General features: G+C 38.2%; 1 protein-coding gene across 1 annotated transcript in view; it reads right to left on the bottom strand.

Moving 5' to 3' along the window:
• Positions 1-23,240, bottom strand: part of hsdl2 (hydroxysteroid dehydrogenase like 2) — a 64,692-nt gene that overhangs the window by 27,828 nt on the left and 13,624 nt on the right. Inside the window, exons 3-5 of the mRNA XM_028804894.2 lie at positions 23,138-23,236; positions 17,663-17,777; positions 3,330-3,433 (exon numbers count right to left, since the gene is read on the bottom strand). Of these exons, the coding sequence (XP_028660727.1) occupies positions 3,330-3,433; positions 17,663-17,777; positions 23,138-23,236 (318 nt within the window). The remainder of the gene's footprint in view (positions 1-3,329; positions 3,434-17,662; positions 17,778-23,137; positions 23,237-23,240) is intronic.

Raw genomic sequence — 23,240 nt, 5'->3', positions numbered from 1 at the left:
CATTTTTAACAAAAGAAATCAGGCTCATTTTTTAATGATTTTCAAAAACACACAATGGATACTCTGGCTTGAAATAAAAAAGCACAATATATACTATACCATACAACTGCTCAGGTACAATGCCCTTTGTACTAGAGCAAAGTCAGCTTAACTATAAATAGACCTTCTTTGTGAAAGATCTCAGTTAAAGCAACATGTTTCACCATTCATGTATTCTTTGTACCATCCATTATTGTTACTGATAATATTTACACATCAAGAATGGGAATACTGACCTGTCCTTAATATTTTGACAAACCTCACTCAGACAGTCACACAGGAGCCACTTTTCTGGGTGAATCCAAAAAAATCCTGTTTGCCATTTATTTATAACTAGCCAACCCGCGGCATAGCATACACTGCATAATTATGTACTGATGGGTGAACACTTCCTGAAAGACACAGTTGTCCAAATGGGGTGGGTTTGAGGATGCAACTGTAAGTGAATGAAAGGATGGAACTCTGGAGAGAGCAACATACAATTGTCCGTGACTGACTACTGGAGGACCGCCACCGCGCCCTCACCTCCCAGAGGTGCCCTTCCGTTTCAGCTTTGCAACCATACTCCCCCCTGAACCCAAAGCCTTTGGTTACCCAGTTGGCTGCCTGGCGGGTCATGGGAATAATGCTGCCGGATCGCCAGTCGGCATCGTGTATGGTTGGAACTACGACGGTATGTGATCTTCTTCGAACCTCAGACTTTCACTCTTGATTAATGAAAACATTCTTGGCAAATGCTTTGGCTCTCGTGCCATGGATGACTGCTTAGTTAATTGTTGGTGGGCGGGGCTCGGTCTTGCGTGCATCTTGTTTGCCATGGACTTAGTGAATTATATATATACAGTGGTGTGAAAAACTATTTGCCCCTTTCCTGATTTCTTATTCTTTTGCATGTTTGTCACACAAAATGTTTCTGATCATCAAACACATTTAACCATTAGTCAAATATAACACAAGTAAACACAAAATGCAGTTTGTAAATGGTGGTTTTTATTATGTAGGGAGAAAAAAAAATCCAAACCTACATGGCCCTGTATGAAAAAGTAATTGCCCCCTGAACCTAATAACTGGTTGGGCCACCCTTAGCAGCAATAACTGCAATCAAGCGTTTGCGATAACTTGCAATGAGTCTTTTACAGAGCTCTGGAGGAATTTTGGCCCACTCATCTTTGCAAAATTGTTGTAATTCAGCTTTATTTGAGGGTTTTCTAGCATGAACCGCCTTTTTAAGGTCATGCCATAGCATCTCAATTGGATTCAGGTCAGGACTTTGACTAGGCCACTCCAAAGTCTTCATTTTGTTTTTCTTCAGCCATTCAGAGGTGGATTTGCTGGTGTGTTTTGGGTCATTGTCCTGTTGCAGCACCCAAGATCGCTTCAGCTGGAGTTGACGAACAGATGGCCGGACATTCTCCTTCAGGATTTTTTGGTAGACAGTAGAATTCATGGTTCCATCTATCACAGCAAGCCTTCCAGGTCCTGAAGCAGCAAAACAACCCCAGACCATCACACTACCACCACCATATTTTACTGTTGGTATGATGTTCTTTTTCTGAAATGCTGTGTTCCTTTTACGCCAGATGTAACGGGACATTTGCCTTCCAAAAAGTTCAACTTTTGTCTCATCAGTCCACAAGGTATTTTCCCAAAAGTCTTGGCAATCATTGAGATGTTTCTTAGCAAAATTGAGACGAGCCCTAATGTTCTTTTTGCTTAACAGTGGTTTGCGTCTTGGAAATCTGCCATGCAGGCCGTTTTTGCCCAGTCTCTTTCTTATGGTGGAGTCGTGAACACTGAACTTAATTGAGGCAAGTGAGGCCTGCAGTTCTTTAGACGTTGTCCTGGGGTCTTTTGTGACCTCTCGGATGAGTCGTCTCTGCGCTCTTGGGGTACTTTTGGTCGGCCGGCCACTCCTGGGAAGGTTCAGCACTGTTCCATGTTTTTGCCATTTGTGGATAATGGCTCTCACTGTGGTTCGCTGGAGTCCCAAAGCTTTAGAAATGGCTTTATAACCTTTACCAGACTGACAGATCTCAATTACTTCTGTTCTCATTTGTTCCTGAATTTCTTTGGATCTTGGCATGATGTCTAGCTTTTGAGGTGCTTTTGGTCTACTTCTCTGTGTCAGGCAGCTCCTATTTAAGTGATTTCTTGATTGAAACAGGTGTGGCAGTAATCAGGCCTGGGGGTGGCTACGGAAATTGAACTCAGGTGTGATACACCACAGTTAGGTTATTTTTTAACAAGGGGGCAATTACTTTTTCACACAGGGCCGTGTAGGTTTGGATTTTTTTTCTCCCTAAATAATAAAAACCATCATTTAAAAACTGCATTTTGTGTTTACTTGTGTTATATTTGACTAATGGTTAAATGTGTTTGATGATCAGAAACATTTTGTGTGACAAACATGCAAAAGAATAAGAAATCAGGAAGGGGGCAAATAGTTTTTCACACCACTGTAGATGCTACAACAGGAGTGGTGCCAGACCACCCTCCCATTGCTCGGGTTAGAAAGTTACCCCCAAAACTATTTTTGTGTTTGTCCTCTCAATCTTTTTGCTCATCTCTTACTTCCTTCCTTAGTTATGCCCTGCCATTGCCCTTTCCTAACACACACATCCTCCTGGCCTAATCACTTCCAGTCTTTTTGGTGACAATACACTAGTGTGTATCAATCAACCTCTGCCACTCATCTCTCTAGGGTAATGTCACAATATTTTGTAGCATTTTTAATATTTTGCATGGAAACAGTTTTTGGGAAAATGCTCTACATGAAATATACTATCACACTGTGCATTTTATGGTATAATTAACTATTTTTGTGCTTAAAAAATATATATATTTACATACAGTTTGTATGGTCTAGAACAGATTAATTATATTTACATACAATCTTATGGGGAAATTACAGTACGTTCAGGTCGCAACCAAATCGGGTCATGTCCAGAGTTTTGGAATGAATTATGGTCATGACCAGAGGTACCACTGTATACACATAGTTGTGTGCATTTTGGGATTTTTTGGCTGTCTCGGTTTTGTTCAGTTGCATCTAGTGCAGTAAGGAGATGCTCCAGACTGATAGAACAAGTAGGCTTGGAAAAATGAAAGTGTGGTTAGGAGGTACATGAGATAACTTACTACTGACTGTTTATTATGCATCATAGGAAGATAAGAAGTCACAGTTGACAGCAGCTCCAGATGTAAATAATTAATTACACTTCAACTTTAACCTGAAAACAAACTACAAGAATACCAGTTACTAATAACAATAATATGAAACAATTACTTACCTGTGTGATTCTTGAACCAGACTGGTTTCAAGTTGAGTGGTGGACTAAGATTCAAAATGTGTGGATTTTTGCTTTTTCGAAGGTATGGAACACAATATTTGGATCTGAAAGAAACAAATAAATGTGTATAGAGTGCATGCACATGGGAGTAAGATACTACTACCGTATATACTCGAATATAAGGCGAGTTTTTCAGCACCCAATATGGGCTGAAAAACGTCACCCTCGGCTTATATTCGAGTCAGGTCCCACTGCCCCACCAGCCAACCCGACAAAAGCTGGAGTGTACAGTACACACACACACGAGAGAGAGAGAGAGAGAGAGAGACACACACACACGAGCGAAAGATACCATATTGTTTTTGTTGACACTCTTCTCCACTTACAGAGCTAGTTTACTATATAAATATATAATATATACTATAGAAATACTCAAAAATATTTAACCTACTGATGCCTCAATTAATGTATGGTAATTTTATTGGTATTTATTTTGATTATTGAAACTTACCAGTAGCTGCTGCATTTCCCGCCCTAGGCTTATACTCAAGTCAATAAGTTTTTCCAGTTTTTTTAAGTAAAATTAGGTACCTCGGCTTATATTTGGGTTGGCTTATACTCGAGTATATACGGCATTTTAAATTCTTATTTGATTTAATTTCCACTTTTCTTTTCTTTTCTCTCAATGGTCTACCATTTAGGCAGTATTAATAGGCGGACAATGGGTGATCACTGCTATCAAAATCAAGACACACTGCAAACAAGTAAGCCCTCGGCTGGCACACTGGTACTCATTTCCTTATGACTTTAGAACCAAACGTCTCCAACATAATATACTGAAATCAAAGGCTTTAGTGTTCTCATCTGTAAGTTGTCAAACAAGGTTTCAGTACAATGGAGATGGATGAGGCTTCAGACGCTTTATTGATTTATTCAGCCCAGTGGTAATAGCAATGTTTAACTCTCTCATGATACTGTACCTCTAAAGCACATTTTTCTGCACATTTAAATCCTTTCAATAGGTGGCATATCTACTGTTATTCTGAATGTAGCAAATACAGTAATCCCTCGCTACTTCGCGGTTCACTTTTCGCGGATTCACGACTTCGCGGGTTTTTAAATACAAGTGATTGCCCGCCTATCGCGGAAGTTATGTTCCAGACCCATCAGCAACAGGAGAAAATCCGCGATATAGAAAGACCATATAAATAAACATTTTTATAGTTTAAGCCTTAAAATACCCATCCCACATGCTTTAAACACATGTAAACTTATAAAACACACTTTGTTAACACATATGATATGTGGATGTCGGGCTAAGGATATGAGTAACATCTCACTATTATAAAACATTTTAACTTCACGCAAGACAAGACAGTGAGACAGGAAAATTGGTGATGTACAGGCTTTTAAATTATTGACAGGCAGAGCGACAAGCAGCACAAAGCCAGCACAAAGTCCACTTCTCCTTAGCGTTCATTCAGCTCCCTACCCCCTTGACAATGTGAACTGCGCCTCCGGGGAGGGGGGTTTGAGCGAACGTGCGTTCAGCCCTCACACACCCCCACTCCTCCTCCTCCTTCCGAACGCGCAGAGCGACAAGCAGGCATTTTGGCAGAAGCAGCACAAAGTCCATTTCTGCTCAGCGTGAGTTCAGCTGCCCCCCTTCACAAAGCGAGTGCAGACACATCGACGTCTGATCGCTGCGTGCAGTGTTGGTCTGAGGTGTTTAAAAATGTAGAAAGTGTTTAAGAGCATAGGAAGTGTTTATAAGAGTGTGGGAAAGGTTAACAAGAGAGTGAGAAAGATTTACAAGAGTGTGGGAAGGGTTTATAAAGCCTTAAAATATGTATAAATAATAAAATAAATATAGGTCGCTACTTCGCGGATTTTCACCTATCGCGGGGGGCTCTGGAACGTAACCCCCGCGATAGGTGAGGGATTACTGTATATTTAATAATTAGAACATCACTGTGATTTATGATTACATGGTTATTTAGAAATAATTATTTTATTTTGCCTAAATTATATATTTATACATGCTGTAAATTTAGTTTGGACATATACTGTACAATAAAAGTATAAAGACATGACATAATAAGCTGTGAAACATTGCCCTTTTGAAATGTGAACATCCAGACATAAACTGAAAAAACCAAACACAACTGAAGGTCAGTACAAAACCTTTCATATGGCTAGGCCTTACTGGAATATTCTGGTCGCAGAATCAAAGAGAGGAGGAATATAAATAATTTTATCATTTGTTTGGGCTAATTTTGGAAACACAGAGCTTGTCTGCTAGCTTATTCATTAGCTGTATGTCTGTCACAATGATTTAACATCTCACTGCTGTCTTGTTGGAAGTCACAGGGTCTTCTGGCCTTTGGATTTTCTCCAAATCAAGCCAGCTGAGCATAGCTAGAGAGCCAAGACTTCACCCATAACCAAAAAACTTGACCATTTTTGTAACATGTTGTGACAGGAGCTCTTGTCTGATGATGTTGATGTACCACCTTCAGAGTTATTAGGATCTTTCTTCTTCAAGGTTGTGAACTTTCTTGATCATACTATTGAGACTTTGCTTGAGTACTTCTCCAAGTTTCAAGCTAACCCTCATCTATAGTTTACTTAAGGGCAAGGGCAGGAATCATTTCTGCAGTCAGAAACTACTTGTTAGGTTTTAGCTAGAGCTAAGTCTTTACAGTTTATTATAATGGATTTTTAGGGGTTTATATCTCTCTATTATAAAAAGAGGGAGACTAGGGAAACGAGACGTGATCTTCTCGGAAGACAATTTGAAGTCCCACGAGAGACACATTAACTTGCTCCCAGCTCTTAAAACACTGACAAGCAAAACATGCAGCTTGATCCAACCGCTTCTCTTTAGCGTGCGTTTAGCTACCTTAACCCCCTCCCAAACCCCCTCTCTCCCCCTTCACAACGCGAGCGGAAGAGACACGAAGTGGCAAAAGGACAGCTGCTGTACAGGCTTTGAAATTATCAGGCAGCAAGACAAGCAGAACACGCAGCTCGCCAGCAGCAGAAAGACAGCAAATGATCCAAAGGCATCTCCTTAGCGTGCGTTCAGCCGCACCCCCTTCACAACGCAAGCAACATTATATTATATTATTTTATCTCATCCTGCGAGAAAGAGATGTAACTACCCCCGGGGCCGAAAAATAAAGTACAAGTATTGTTTTTACAAAAGTTTTAAAGTAAAAGTGAAAATAATGCATATGTAACAATTCCCATGAAAATAACAATCTCTTTAAATTGTATATCCGGTAAACCAAACCTGGGGGTGGGCGAATGAAGCGAGCAGGGGACGGAGCCCCCGTAGTCATTTTATTAATATTGTTAGGTATATGTTTAATATCTACTATTTAGTGTAATATATTCTTGCCTTTTGTCCCTTGTGCTTTCTGAGTAGCACCCCAACAGGCAGGCCCATTCTGATGTCACCCCTGCTGAGGATGCCCTCTGGCTATTTATTGAGCCAACAAAGAGATCTCTGTAGGGGGTCATTGAGTGAGTTTGATTGTTGCTGAAGTTCTAAGTATTTCTTGTTTTTGGTTACTCTGGATTCTGGATTTCTTCTTTCAATTTTTGGAATTACTTCTTACTGGGTTATGCATTGGATGTACTGCATATGCTTTGGATTGGCTTTTTAGTCAAATCCTTTATGCCACTGTGTGCTTCTTTTTGTGATTTTCAAATGAATATCTTTAATTATAAAGATTGTGTGTTTAAATTGCCTTTTACAAGCCAGAGTTTTTTTATGTTTTGTTTCCTTGTGAAACATTTCTGATATCTCTTGGACTCTCTTGGTATTTCTGAACCAAAAAAACAGTTTCCCTAATTTGGGGCTTGCTTAGGCTGAAGCCTTCAATATGTGGATTTGGGAGGTCAGGCTGTCTTGGGATGAGCTTCTTTGGGACAAGCCAGTAAAGGTTCTACCCTGCTTTTGTGGCTTGTTTTGGATGTTCGCTTGACAACTAACTGCCTCTTCTTCATTTATCTTGTGTGGTCAGCTCCCAAAGCATTTATTTGGGTTTTTTGACAGACCAAGGCTTGCTTTCTCATCTGTGCTTGTTGATTATCTGTGTAGCTTCCTTTTTCCTAACTTATCAGTCCAGACAAACATTTGTATGTTGATGAATCAAAATTGCACAGCCACTTATTTTACCTAGATATTTACATTTCAATAAACTTTCACAACATGTCTAAAAATAATATCTATTGAAAATTACATTTTCCCTTGGAATTCTGTCAGTTGAGGCGTATCCTCTTCTCTGTTGTCAACTGGCCATATCTTATGAATAGCCTTGGCTCAGGGCACTAGACAGTGGTGATGCTGCATGTTACTTAGACTTGCAGGTAATACTTTAACTGTACTCTGTACACAAACAAAACATACTTCATCCTAAACATATGTTTCCTTACTTTCCACCTATGGATAAATTAAAGCAAAAAATCTATAGAATTTGAAAGGCATTTAATAATGTATGTGCCTTCAAGAGCTACCGGCACCTTGATTGTCCTGCCTGATTTACTGGCAATAAGCAGCAATCGTGTAAGATGACTTCCAGATTTTCATCAATACCCTCTAGCAGAGGTTTATCAATTTGTTCACATGGGCCCCCGCCTGTTTGTTAACTGGTTGAAGATTTTTTTTTTTTTTAAGTTTTGACTTGTCAGACCACTAAACTAGGTAATGTAGCCAAGAATGTTGACAGGCTGGATACACAGCGAATAGTATGGGTTTACAGATTACATTTAGAATTTAACTTATTTGCATTAATATTCTAATTTAAATTATCGTTGACATGAGTTGCTTGATATTTATATTTAATTGCTATTCATATCTTCTTTCCCAGAATTGTGAAGGGTGAACAAACAGATTTCTGCCTTCTATTTCTTTATTATTTTTGTCATTCAGAGAAAGACATTTATATACACTACACACCATCTGATTCGAGTAATAACTTTCATTTTCCTCAGGTCTGCTAAATGATAATGGAAAGTTGACTATTATGGTGTTTCAGGTCACTGGTTATAAAATGTAAATAGTAAGAAAATGGAACACAACCTTGAGGAACCCCTGAGTTTGACTAAGTGGCTTTTGAAAAAGTGTCTTAGACAATTCAATAGGTAGTCCTGAATCTGTATATATTAGCATTCATATTGTTCCACTTCTCAATATAAGAGGTGTAAGAACGCTAGAGGGAGCTATTGCCCTGTGAACCCAACAGACAGATATGCAGACACAGGGTAAAAGCACAAAGAAGATCCTTTACTTATTCTTCTTTCGTTAAAGTGCCTACAGCCACCATACACAAATAAAGAAATAATAAATCAATACAATTCTCTCCTCCACACCTCCCAGCAAGCTCTGTCTTCTACCTCCCAACTCCGGCTCGCTTGCTGGGTTCCCATCAGTCCTTTATATAGTCCTTGACCCGGAAGTGCTTCTATTCTTCCGGGTCAGCTGGAGGATTCAGGTTTTCAATCAGCCTGGAAGTACCTCGGGGCTTCCGTTGTCATAGTCCATTAGTTCTTCCGGGCTAGGTGAGAATTTATTTTCCCACCAACTTCCCACAGCATTCCCTGGCGGCACCCATGGTACCCAGCAGGGCTGTGCTGCCAAAATCCATGTCCTATAGTGTCCTACGGGCATCTGGGGCACCGCTGCAGTCCAGGGAAGCTGCCACCTATCGTCTTGGGGGAGGCAGTGTCCTTGATAAGCTGCCTTCCCCCATCCTTCCATTACTGGGGCGTCCCAGCCGGGCTAAACTGCCGGCCGTACCTTACAGAGGCTAAATAATACTGAATGCTAAAGGGAAATCCAGAAATAACATTCTGACACAGGAACCAGGCTTATCAAAAAACCAGCAGTGCACAGTAAGCAATTTGGCAGTTATCTTGAAATGCCCAAGTCTGCGTCATTAAAATACAGTGACGGAACCAAGTATTGAATGCGCTTTTATCAGTAAATAAATTTCCAATGAGGCTATTCACATGAAATTCTCACCAGACATTGGTATTACCTCAAGAAATCCATAAATATAAAGAATTCACAACATAAAACGCAATTAATAAAGATATGTGTAATAAAGGGGAATGACACAGAAAAGATAATGTGGCGCATGTGTGTGGTGGTCGCAGTGTCGGGCTGCTCACAAAATTATTTTTTTGGGTCCCCGCCTTGTAACAGGTGGAGAATCCCACCCTTGTTGCCATTGTGACAGGATCAGGAAAAAACATACAGTGGACAACATTCTAAGGAACTTGTTCTGTCACAGAGTTGTTATATTTTAAATTATCAATTAATGAAATGCAAAAATTGGGTATTCCCTGTCACTACAAAAAGATACTGACTGTCATTACTTATCTATACACACCCTCTGGTGGAAATAGATTAAATGACAGAAAATAAAAGATAAAAAACATCTGTCAGCTAATTGCTGCTCATTTACTGTCACAAAAACAGCAGTAAACAGACTTCTGGACTCTTAACTATTTATATATATATATTTATATTTATTTACCTACCTATGTTTTGCGCATGTAAAGGGAAAGCAAGTGTTCAGTGCTGGCCATGTTATGTTAAAACAAACCTCGTTATTATTAAGTAATAGCTGAAATACCCAGCGTTGCCTGGGAGGGAAATAAAGTGTTTTTTTTTTAATTGTTTGAGAAAAATACAATTAAAAAAAAACACAACTTTAAAAATAAAAATAAATTAACAAACAATGAAGAGTCACAAATGTGCTTGTCTTGCAGTCTTGTATGTATGTGATTATCCAGTTGACACTTGGAACTGGCCAACTCTATTTAATTTCAAAAGCAACAGGGGCGCGGTGGTGCTCAAACATAAAGAATGCTGGCAGTCACCTCCTGTTCGCCCTCTGGTGGTCGTTCTGAGTGTCAACTGGATGATAACATGCATACAAAACCGTAAGATCACCCCCCCACCCTACCCAGAAGGGGGTGGGTTAGGGTTGATTTCACCCTACTTAGTCAGCCAATGAGAAATACAGTATGTGTATCAAAATTCATGAAAATCGTTCAATATTGTATACGAGGGTTGTCTGGGTTCCGCGCGGAATTTTATCGTTTGTCGAGTGTCAGCCTGTCGAAACCTGTTCTGCTGTGTAGAGGGATTATTCAAGTGGTTGCATGTTTTTGTTCAGATGTTTTGCTCCCTCTCTTCCTTCAGAATGAACACGAGAAGCAAACGAACTGAGAGTGCTCAGCAGGCTCTAGCGGCGAAGCTCCCGACTCCGTGCGTGCGTGACTTTCGAGTGATGATTTTTTACGACTTTTCTGATGGTTTAATCCGCTCGGTGGAACGCACCATGTTTGCCATCTTTTTCAACATCAATAGCATTGTCGCGTCAATTCCGCTGATGGAGAGGAAAACCATGACCTCTGAGTGGTACACCACTCAGTGCCTGCCTGACGTTTTTTCTGCGATGGCTAGAGGCCGGTCCAAGAACTTGCGAAGGCACTTTTGTATCATGACAACGCACCAGCCCACATGGCTACTACGATGAAGCATTTCATTGAAGACAATGGTGTCAACGTTTTGAACCCGCCACCCTACTCGCCTGATCTTGCACCATGTGACTTTTGGTTCTTCCCGAAGGTGACAGAACCCCTGCGAGGCCACAACTTCGAAACTCGAGAGGAACTGATTGCAGCTGTCAAAGAACAGCTGGACAACCTCCCAAAGACAGCCTTTCGTGAGTGTTTTGCGGCATGGGTCAGAAGAGCCCAAAAGTGCATTGATGTTGGCGGTGAATACTTGGAAAAAGTTTAAAAAGGATCGAAGTACATGAGAAAAATAGAAAAAAAAATCCTTGGCTAATTCCGCGCGGAACCCAGACAACCCTCATATACTGTATATATATATATATATATATATATATATATATATACTGTATATATATACACACACACACACACACACACACTACACATATTCGCACATCAAAAATATAGTTAACTTTGTTAGTTCTTTGTTAGTTAACTTTGAAAGTTCTACCCCACTGTTGGCCTGTTAAAAGGCCAAAGTAAATTAAATAATACATTAAAAGTGTGTGCCTTAATGGTGGCAGTTTTAAGAATAAATAAGTTGGATTATATGTAGCTGCACATAAATATGATATAAAAGGATTAACAGAAACCTGGTGAAATAATAGAGATGGCCATGAAAAGAACATAGATAGGTACACCTTATTTATTGAAGACAGGCAGAACCAAAAAGATGGGGTAGTCACTATGTATTTCAAATATAATTTGAATGCAAAGTCAACTTCAATTAGATAATGAGTAACAGCTTAAGCCAATGTCATATTACACAACTTTTGAGTTGTGGGGTATGTCAGACTTGCCGATTGCCGTTACATCACTGGACGATGTCAATTTATACATCTGAAATTTGCTGCCCAAGTCATTTTTACTGACTGTGTGTTGATCTTCCAGCACATTTATGCTCACCCCTTTTTGTGAGAGTCAATAACGTGCTGTCCGACGGTGCCTGTGCTGTACGAAAGGTTAACAACGACGGCTAGTCCTGTCAGAATCTCAACCCTTTTACCTTTTTTTCCATTCTGTCTTTGTATGTAAAACACAAAACATCAGACAGACAAATTTCTCTTCTGTTTGTGAGGTCCAAAACACCCACATTCCTTATTACTTGTCACCACATTAAATGCATTATTTATCTGGATGAGTATTCGTTGGTTTTCCACTCTCATGTACACAAAGCCCACCCCTACAACTAAATACAAAATTAAGCCTGTTTGATTTTACCAGACTGCCATTTATCTAGATGTACTGAGCCTCTGAGTATGTTACATTACATGACCACACTTCACAGAAAGGCGCCATCAACTGACCTCAGCTCTCTAAGATTACTTAAATGAAGGTTACGACTGAAAATCGCTGGGAAAGTTGCATAATGTGGCATAACCTTTAGTGATAATATGTGGATTTGAGTAGAAAGCATTAGGGATAGAAGCCTTATATTAGGAGTGTATTTTTGACTCCAATGAAGACAGCATTATCAATATAAATTTTTTTAAAAATTAAAATAGGTTAGGTGCAGAGGGTGATATTGTAGTCATGGTGGGCTTTAATTAACTTTGCCAACATGGGGATGGTCTGTCTAGATTTATTCCATAATAATTAGGATAGGGGCCAGATACGATTGAACTGTTAGGATCTAGTGACCATGGTACAATACATTTCATACTGTTTTGGCAGACTGCTTATTCAAAAGCCAAAGCAGTTAAGTTTAATTTTAGAAGGGAACATTTTGAGTAGATGTAGCCAAATCTAAATAAGATAAATCATGATAGGCTTTTAAGTGTGAAGACAGCTGAGGAGATGTGAGATAGGTTTAAGTGCTTTACATGTAATGAAAGACAAGTTTACCCCAAAATGCAGATCAGTAAGACATTAACAAGCACTCTTGGGAATAAATAAGGATGTAAAAAAGAAGCTACAAAGGAAAACAGAAACAGATGTATAAGGCATATTAAGTCTAGTGACTCCAGTGCTAACCATAGGGTATATTAGAATAAAGGTTAAAAAAAATATATAAGGAGAGCTAGAAAGCAGTTGAAGAAAAAAATATCAGAAATGGCAAAAGATGACCCAAACAGATTCTTTTAATATTTCAGTTGTAAAAAGGTAAGGAAGAGTATTTGTGAACAGTAAGACTTTAGGGACCTTCAATTCACGATTTGATATTATTAAGAAGAATCTAGGCGAATAGGATTTATGAGCTTGTTGGGCTGAATGGTCTCTTCATATCACAACTGTTATAATGTTCTACCCACAGAGGAAAAAACAATAATATAATTATTATTCCATAATGATATCATATATAATTATTATTCAACAGTGTGTGTGTATATATACATGTACACATACACACAAATATTCATATATGAGGGGTAATCAAAACGTTTTGAGCCTAACCTATTAAGAGTAAGACCACTAAAACCAAACACGTTTAATTTTTCAATATAATCCCCATGAACCATTAAACACTTGTTATAATGTTCACAAGCATTTCCATACCATTCAAATAAAAGTTTTGTCTTGCCTGTGCAACTATTCTTCTATAGTCATCTTGACATTTGCAGTAGCATTTCAGATTGAGGAAAGTGGTATTCATGGGTCGGAAGGTCTAGAAATTGGGCGAGTGTGACATCTCTTTGAATCAACAGCTTATGAGAGCCACCTTTGCAGCCATGTAGCGTGAGTGAAGTCACTGCTGTGAAACAGACGGTGGATGCTGGTTACTTTCAGAGTTTTTTTCCTGACTGACTGCTACATACAAGAAAACAAAAAATGTTAATCTTGATCAGTTAATTGTGCCTTTTGAGGCATATAATCAATAAAAATGACACCCTTAACATCATATAAATTGTGCACAGCATTTTCCCTGAACCTTTTTTTTATGATTGCTAAAAAATCGCCAAGTTTTCTGTTGTTTTGAATGTTGTTTGGATTCAGGATGATGTATGAAATGTCATTATCATACCGATATATGCAAGTTTTACCTCCAGTTATGAAAACCTTAAATTCATTAAATCAAGATTGTCTTTGGCATGTTGTGTACCATGAAGCTTCACTTGAAAAGTCAGCATTCCCTGCACATGTACACACCTAGCTCATGATTCAGCTGAGCAATTCCCACGGTGTCTGCTCTCTCACAGATTAGATTAGATAAATACATACTCACTCTTACATTATCTAATATGATATTCTCTACGATGGCAGCATTTTCTTTTGTTGCCAACATCAATGACCAGCAAAGATCTTGGGTAAGTTTGAGAGGCGTCCTGCCTTGAAATAATTCCGCAGCCCACTTTCTCAAATGCTGAAGGGGCTGGTTCTAGTATATGTTTACTAAATGAGAATGAACCTTCAAAGGCAAGGTGGTCTCAAAAGTTGAGTGGGATGAGTGCTGTGGGATTCGCGTGTGACAACAGGGAGCAGCGTAGTGATAAAACAGCTACTAAACTGATCTGCACAGTTATTGCTAATGCTATCAGTACCTTCAGGAGTCCCACTATCATCCACATCATCGAGATCACCATTTGTGCTCTTTTTTCCTTTGGCTTCTGTTTTCCACAGTGAACCTATAATACACCCTTTTAGTGTAACATTTGCATCTTCTTCTTCCTTTTACTTTTCTTGTACCAACTGTAGTAATTTTATCCCTGTTTCTGCATTGGCTCACTACTTTTCTACCAGCAAATATTTTTTCTAAGCTAGTTTGCTTATGCCGAATTCTACAATATCAGTCAGCTTGCAACTGATGATGACAAGGCTAGTGCAGGATGGATATGCTTCAAGTTTGAAAAATGCACCTTCTCTCCCACTAATTTCACATTTTTTTGTGAGGTAAAGTAAGAGATATATGCGTCACTTTTTAAACTTTATATGTATTTTTATGTGTATGTGAAGAGGAATAGTGGATTGTGGATTTGACACAGCTGACCACTTCAATCTGAATTTGAGATGACACTGTCTGAAGGAATATTCTACTCTAAAGTTAAATATTCATGATACTGTACTTGATTTTACAGATTCCATCATCAATGTTGATTTGATTAAGAAAGACTAAACATGCAGTCCCATGAAAAAATATTTGTGCCATTCCTGTTTCCTCTTATTATTGCAATTTTTAAAAAATGAATGCTTTCACGTCCAATTGTTTGTCGAATTCTCTCTGACTACAACAGTAGTATAGATTTCTGAATGAGTCCAAACATTGTTGGCAATTTCATGTATATAATGGCATCCAAAATTGTGGTCTATGGTTAAGTCTATGTTTTATTGTGTTTATTTATTTTATAGACCAAAACAAGACCAATTGAAAAATCTATACAAGTGATCAAAACGATGCATTTCAGAGGTAACTAAACCTTGTTTCAACAGAGATCTGGTTTCAGCCACAGTTCAGAACTTGTGGAATTATAATGAAAAGACAAAGTGAAAACTATTTCACAATTAAAATTATGTTTATCAGTTTCACTTAACGTGTCACTTACTATTCCCAAAGAGCTTGCAGTGGAAGTACATATCTAAAATTCAGTGCAAAAAATTATATATTGTGTTTCATGGAAGTGATTCATTATTATGGACAAAGGTGAACTAATTATCTTGCTTCTGGATCACTAATACTATGATGAAGTAGATATAGCAAATACCAAGTGGTGCAAAACTCACTTGAGAATCTGGTATGAATCCATCCATCTACAAATGTTAATAAAGCATGCAGCAAGCAATCAGTTACCTGCCTTATGGATTATTGACACAGTTTAAATGAAAGAGTTCAAGCCCCCTCCATTTGCTGCTTGGTAGAAGTATAACATTAACCTTTAGCAACCTAGTAAGCATGGGATCAGCAGATACCCAGCCGTGATCGACAGCTTTGCATTTCATGGAAAGAACAGGGATAGGTCATGACCCACAGAAAACAGTCAAACGCAAAATACTAGACTGAAAATTGATTTTACAATATCACTCTATAGATGACAGGGGCTCCCATTGTCTCTTGGCTTATAGAAAAATGAGCAATATTCACATGCCAGGTTCACCGACTCTCAGTTTCTTATTGTTCTCTGTAGTATTGTTGACTATTATTTTTTTTTCTTGTAATTTATTAAAGTGTAGTGGATTACTGGCGCTGGTCAGTACTGACATTTGCCAACTTAAAAAAAACAGTTTACAGTGGACGAGTGTCTTTTTTTGAGAAGTTGAATTATATTTTATACTTTATATGCAGACACATGAAATCTGTATCAACCCTAAACATGGCCTGCAGTCAGTTGTGTTCAGCTACAGCATTTAGTGGATTGTTTTGCTGTAGACTGTTATAAGAGAAGACAACATTAATTTCATTTAAATAACCTGTCCTTATTCCAACATTCACACCCACACACAAGGATTACTTTTAGGAAGAGCTGTTCAAATCACCATCTTGTGTACTCTGTGGAGCTGCTCTGAAATGTCATTATCTTAATGCAAGCCAATTAACCAGCTGCGACACGAAGACAACCCCAGCAGAATGACGACCACAGCAAAGAATCTGACCAGCTCAACTGACGTGAGAGAATAATTTTAGGGTAACATAGTCTGTGCATGTACATTATAAATATATCAACACTAGCTGTGTAAGCCCGTGCTGTAAAAAGCCCGGGGTTCTAGAAACTATTGAAATTATCAGAAATAAATTGAAATGTAGAGATGTCAGGTAATTGGAAGGAACTACTCTGGGTATCTCTCTCCTAGGAGGTTTCCTTTTGCCGGCGTGCTCACCTCGCTTGTGGCGGCGTGAGGAAAAGTAAAAGGGATACCGTTTTGCTGATGTGCTCGCCTCACTTCTGTATTAGCCACTAAGCGAGTGACTCTTTCTTCAGAGGTTTCATTTTGCCGATGTGCTCGCCTCGCTTGTGTATCTTCTGAGGTGAAGCCCTTACCCCGACTCCACCTCTCACTTCCGGGCTGGACAGACACACACTCTTCCATGCATAGACATTTATATCTAAGATGTGTTTTATAAATGTCATGAAGAGAACTACTGAAATGGTTAAATAAATAAAAGACAACAATGCACTAGCAGGAAGATTTGTGTCATACACAAAATGTACCAGGAGATGATTAAGAGATCAGCAAATGCCCCGTGGACAGTGGTCAGATACACAGAGCTTTCAAGGGTAATAGCTGAACATTATAGATATGGTTTCTGACTCTAAGACGTTTTATCACAGTTGCCCTAGTAGAGGATACGTTTCTTTCTTTAAATAATATGTTGATTTCTACCATACTGAACAGCTCAGATTAATGCACCAATGGTCTTCACTGGGAGTCAAGTGGTGGGTGTAGTGTAGTGATTTTTACCAGCAAATTTTGCAACATTATTTCTTATTAAACTGAACATGTACGCTAAATAAGTATACTGTAATTATCCACTTTCATTCTGTTAATCTTCTTTTTCAATGTCAAGATTTTCATCCTCAAACCAGTAATACATCATGAACATGTGCCCATAAATCACTCTTACATCGCCGCCCTCCTTCTGAATAATCATTTATTTACTGACTATGAAGAAAGATAAATGGAATGTATTAATTCCATTTTCATGTAGTTATTTAGCTAACTCCAACATAACATTCAAAGTACATTACACATCATATGAGTGTGAGGAGCATCTATGTGCTGCACAACATCAACTTCTATTAAAGTAAAAAGAAAATAACAATGCAGAGCTTCAACAGGGAATGACCATTCCATTGAAAAGTACTTACGTCAGATATGTCCCTCTTAGATTGATGTTTAACATGAGATCAACTTTTTTCATGGGGGTTTCCACAGTACCAGTTAAATTAATGGCACTAGCATTATTCACCAATATGTCAATACCTGATTAAACATACAAAAGCAAAGAAAAAGATTTTAGTGAAGTAGCACACTAGAAAAAACATGTCCAAGACAACAAAAAAAGAGTGCAAGACATCTGCCTGGTTTATATTGCCACTGAGCTTATAATAACCAAATAATCAGCCTAATTAAATTGTCATTATTATTAGGAGATAATGCCTGCAAGAAAGCAGGTGGCAGGTGTTGTTTGTGACGTCTGATCTTCACGGGTCGGCAGAGACCAACCCAGAAGAGAATGAAGAACAGGAGGCTGTGTTTTGTTTTTTCTTAACCTTCTGCAAACAGAGATGAACAGTCCTGATTATAAGGACGTCTGCTCAGAAGCTAAACTGAACAGTCAGCTGGCTGCTCTTCTTGTATTTGACTGCATCATTAATCAACATATTAGGCTCAGCTCAGTGTACCTATGCAACGCTACTGAGCAGCTTTAATACAATTGCTGACTTTCAGAGGGACAAAATCTGTGGTTGTTCTTAACAAAACATTACTTAATAAGGACACTGACAACATACATAAATATTATCATGTATACCACAATTGTGTCTGTATTCATGTCAGACAGTTCCAGATGGTTATATATCATATTTATTGTATTTCCTCTATTGAGTAAAGGAGGCAGCAACATAGGCATGAGATGGGCAGACAAAATAAAATCAACCTAGCAGCCTCCTTTGCTTACAGTATAGTTGCAAAAATGAGTGGACATGAACAGACTGAAACACACCACTGCTTTGCTTCACTCGTGTACTCTAATCCATCATGTAACTACTGTGCAAAAACCCAGAAACCTGCATTTGTGATGCTCTTACTGTACACTTTGAGATCTGAAGCTCCCATGTCAGGTATATTTCAGTAGGAGACCACTAATGTGCTCTCATAAGAAATGTTGGTCAGCCTAGGGATGGAAATAGACGTGGACTCCACAGTACAATATTATCAAATCATAATGTGCAGTTTATGTTTTTGATATATTAAGTGTTGTGATTTATTTCACCAACTTACACCTCCTTTTCATGCTTGTTTAGAGTCATATTGACATCATATTCTTTTGGGTAAAAAATGTAAAAACTTTTACAAATTAAAAGAAAAGTCAATGGTCAATTGGTCTTAATATATTTTATTTTTTCACGTATTAATCAGATTACTAGGACAGCATTTTTTCCACTTAAGAAATATAGCAAAAAATTAGACCCCTTATCAGTGGCATAGCTAGGGGCGGTCCGCCCCGGGTGGCATATTTTTGGGGGCAGTATTATTGGCCAAAAGGCTCAGTACAATTCGTGTGTAAGCAGCAGGGTTCGGAAAAATATCACTTAGACTGTCCTTCTGTGACGGCATCAGACATAGCAGTTGAAATTTATGAGGCAATAACAAAAATAAACAAACATTACACCGATAATAATTTCTAGGAATATAAACAACTAATTTATAATTTTGTTTCGTTATCAATCCAGATGCATTCCTGCTCTGCACAGAAAACATCCCCACCTATACTTGTGCACTATACTGGTTCTGGTTTTTGCAGCGTAATTAAATTAAAGTTATAATTAGAACACAGCTTATCAGTGCGTCTATACTATATTTTTGTCTAGTTGATGCTTATAAATAATTACATGTGAAAAAGTATTGCTGTTTCTCTATATATTAATAAATCTAAACAAAATTTATCTTCATTTTTCTCTATACGTCATTTTAAGTTTCTGTTTAAATAGGTTAACATATTCAGATATGTTGGAGTGTGGCAAATTAAAGCAACACCCTGCCCTAAGTGGAATGAACTCCAGCTACGCAACTGCCCCTTATAAATTTGCAAGATGCTGAAAAATTAGTTCACGCTTTAGTTTTTAGTCGGCTAGATTACTGCAACACACTCCTCTCAGGACCACCCAAAAAAAACATCAATCGATTGCAACGAGTACAAAATGTAGCTGCCAGAATCTTAACTAGGAAAAGAAAATCCGAGCATATCTCTTCAGTTTTGATGTCACTACATTGGTTACCTGTGCCATTTGGAATTGACTTTAAAATAGTGCTTATGGTTTACAAAGTCCTAAATAATCTCGCTCCATCCTATATTGCGGAATGCCTTTCACCTTAGGCCGGGTTTATACTTCACGCGACGCATGCTCCAGCGGACGACTCCTGCTACGCAATTGTTGTACTGTTTATACTTGCACGCATACTTTACGTAAATCTGGACGAATCCAGCAAGTGGCAGTGCGAGATATTATCACAGTGAGAACAGGTTTGGCTTCTCTGTGTTGTGAATTGCCTGAACACCCATTAAATTCCGATGACACCTTACCGCAATATCTCTGAAAAGGATGTTTAATTATTAAATCCATTGATCCAGGGATGTGTCCATTCCAGCAAGCATTGGGCACGAAGCAGAAACAATCCCTGGATGGGGCCTCAGCTCATCGCAAGGTGAATACAAGCACACACATACACTGGAGTCATTTGAGTGTCACTAAATCTGCATTTCGTTGGAAGGAAACTCCCTGCGAGACAGCAGTGCTACTGCTCCGCCACCGTGTAATTATTAACAGTAGTCATTATTTAAATGAAATTATTGATTTATCTGTAAAATGTAACATACATACTTTAATGCATTTCATCATGAAAGTGATATCAAGTATAAATCTAAAGATTTTAAATTTGCAGAGAGTTGGAATATCATACATTTAATATGTTTTGTGTGGTGATCTATTGCTGCTTGCTGTAGCGATTAAAAACTGGGATGACGTCTACGACAGTCTGCTTTAATGATAAAGTAAACTATGAAGTTAAAGTGGACATTTCGAGATTAAAGCCGAAATTTCCGCTTTAATCACAAAATACACGTTTTCACCATGTCCTTAATTTTTTTTCCTCTGTGGCTCAAATACAGTACATTATGTTGCTGTTGTGAAGTTGCAAAAAAAAAAAAAAGACAGCACAAAAGATGGTATGTGAGACTTTTAAAATGTATCGTGTTATTATGATCGGGAATATGCGATGCTTGAATATAAAAGCACCATGAATGCATCTGTATGTCGGCATTTTGCTTCACCACTTCGAACCATTCATCAAACATCGAAGCGCGCACACTGATCTCATAGGATCCTAAAGCGGCTTTCTGTCACATGTAGATAGTAACCAGAGACTCTGACGTCACATTCCGACTTTTATCACACTGCGCCCCCTGACTTTTTGCTAGTACTGCAACTCGCGCACACATCTCTTTAATTTCTGAGGACCTGCTCAGAGGATGCATCAAATGAACGCTGGGAACGCGTGGCAGCCATGATGTAGGCGCATACGCATTCTGAGTGTGAAGTATAAACGAGCCCTTACACTCCAAATCGTAACCTTAGATCTTCAAATGAGTGTCTGCTTATAATTCCAAGAGCTAAATGTCAAAGAAGTTGTGAGGCAGCCTTCTGCAGTTATGCACCTAAAATCTGGAATAGCTTACCGATAGAAATTCACCAGGCTAATATGGTGGAGCACTTTCACAGCTTAATTTTAGTGTAACCCTGATATTCTGTATACGTATTTAATTATCTTTTTTCATGGCTCCATGAAAATCCATACTAACCCCTACTTTCTCTGCTGTTGTTTTTGCCAGTTTTCTGATCAAAGCACTGTGCAAACCATACATTGATGGATTGAAGGCCAGAAGTCCACATGACCATCATCATCTAATTCTTTCATGTGAAACATGAAGACTAAGAGGACTGATTTAGATCATTTATGTTAGGTAGAATGCCTAGAGGGGTCTGGGTGGTCTCATGGCCTTGGAACCCCTGCAGATTTTGTTTTTTTCTCCAGCCTTCTGGAGTTTTTTTTTTTTTTTCTGTCTTCCCTGGCCATCAGACCTTACTTTATTCTTTGTTAATTAGTTAATTGCCTAATGTTTATATTTTTTCTTTCTTCATCTTGTAAAGCACTTTGAGCTACATCATTTGTATGAAAACGTGCTATACAAATAAATGTTGTTTTAATTGTGGAAAGAGATTTCAAGCTTCTTAGTAGTTTATCCTCAGTAAAAGTGAGAATAATCAGTTACAGTGCCTTATGAGTGTTTATGTATTAGTAGAGCTGCCACCTTAAACAAATAATTGAGATTTGATTGTTTCATATTTAAAATCTGTACTATTTAGAAAGTTGGTTAAAATTCTGTGGCTACATCTACAGTACATATATGTCCTCGTACGAGGTACATTTATTTTATCAGGAGATTGTTATTGTGCCATTTACACAACAAGTATTTATTAAACTTCCATATAATAACAGTATCTATCTATCTATCTATTCCCAGACATGGATTTTTAAGAAAACAAAATGTTGTTGTTTAAATACAGAGAAACGCTCCAAATCGATTAACCATCAGAAAAAAGCATCCTGTGATGCTTCATATCCCCTTTCTTTTTGTATCTTTCCCCATTTTTCTGACACAGCTCAGGTCATATTTACACTTCACACAGATGTGGACTTTGCACTTTGCATGTTGGCTAGGATGTTAGTGAAGAAAGCACATGCAGGATTACCTGAATACTGGAGCACCAAACAAATAACCATAGATTTTTTTCTAAGACAAAAATGTTTCTAGCCCATCTATGCATTATATATCAAAAGAGACTCACAGTACTAATGTGTGGGCTCTTCTGCGGTCTTTTTGATTATGCTAGTGTACATATTAAAAATTCTCAAATTAGCCTCAGTTTGAAGTATTAATCATCGTCAAGCACTCCTGGAAGGTGGACTATCATGTCCACAAAGTACTCTAACTAAATGTAAGACTGTGCCATCCATATTTTTTTCTCCAACTGAAAATGTAAAAGCTGCTCTTTCTCAGTGAATGGAAGTCTGTGTGTTTTAGTCTAGGAAATACAACTATCCAAATACAAATAATCTGTTCAAGGAAGTTACAGTATGTATAAATGTGACATCAAACTAAACAAATTGCACTGTGTTGCATATTGTGTCCAGAATAATGTGACTGGAGGACTTAAAATATTTTCAGTTCAAATCTGAATACTTGAAATGCAGTATAAATTTGAATACAGATGAAATTTGAATCAGAACATGATGGTTTTCAATACAGTACTTCTATAATAGTACATATTTCTACTACACACAGTACTTTAAATTTCAACAAACCCTTGACTAAAGCTTAGATTTATACTTATGTCTACAATTTTTTAATGCAATGACTAATGAAGGCAAAATACGCCTCACAGAGTACAGCTTACAAAAAGGTTACAGCGACTTTTAAATTTAAAAGTGAACATCACAGTATAGGCAGAACAAATAAAAACTGAACCAGAAGTGATCCTGTGCCAGTAAAATGCTGTTACCTCCAAACTTCTTCACAGCTTGCTCCACAGCATTACTGACCTGCTGTTCATCTCTCACGTCGACCACACAAGGAAAGGCCTTCCCTCCAGCTGCTTCAACTGT

Source organism: Erpetoichthys calabaricus, chromosome 7 (genome assembly GCF_900747795.2).
Source record: "Erpetoichthys calabaricus chromosome 7, fErpCal1.3, whole genome shotgun sequence".
NCBI lineage: Eukaryota > Metazoa > Chordata > Cladistia > Polypteriformes > Polypteridae > Erpetoichthys > Erpetoichthys calabaricus.
Note: the sequence above shows the minus strand (reverse complement) of the source record. Positions and strands in the feature narration are given on the sequence as shown.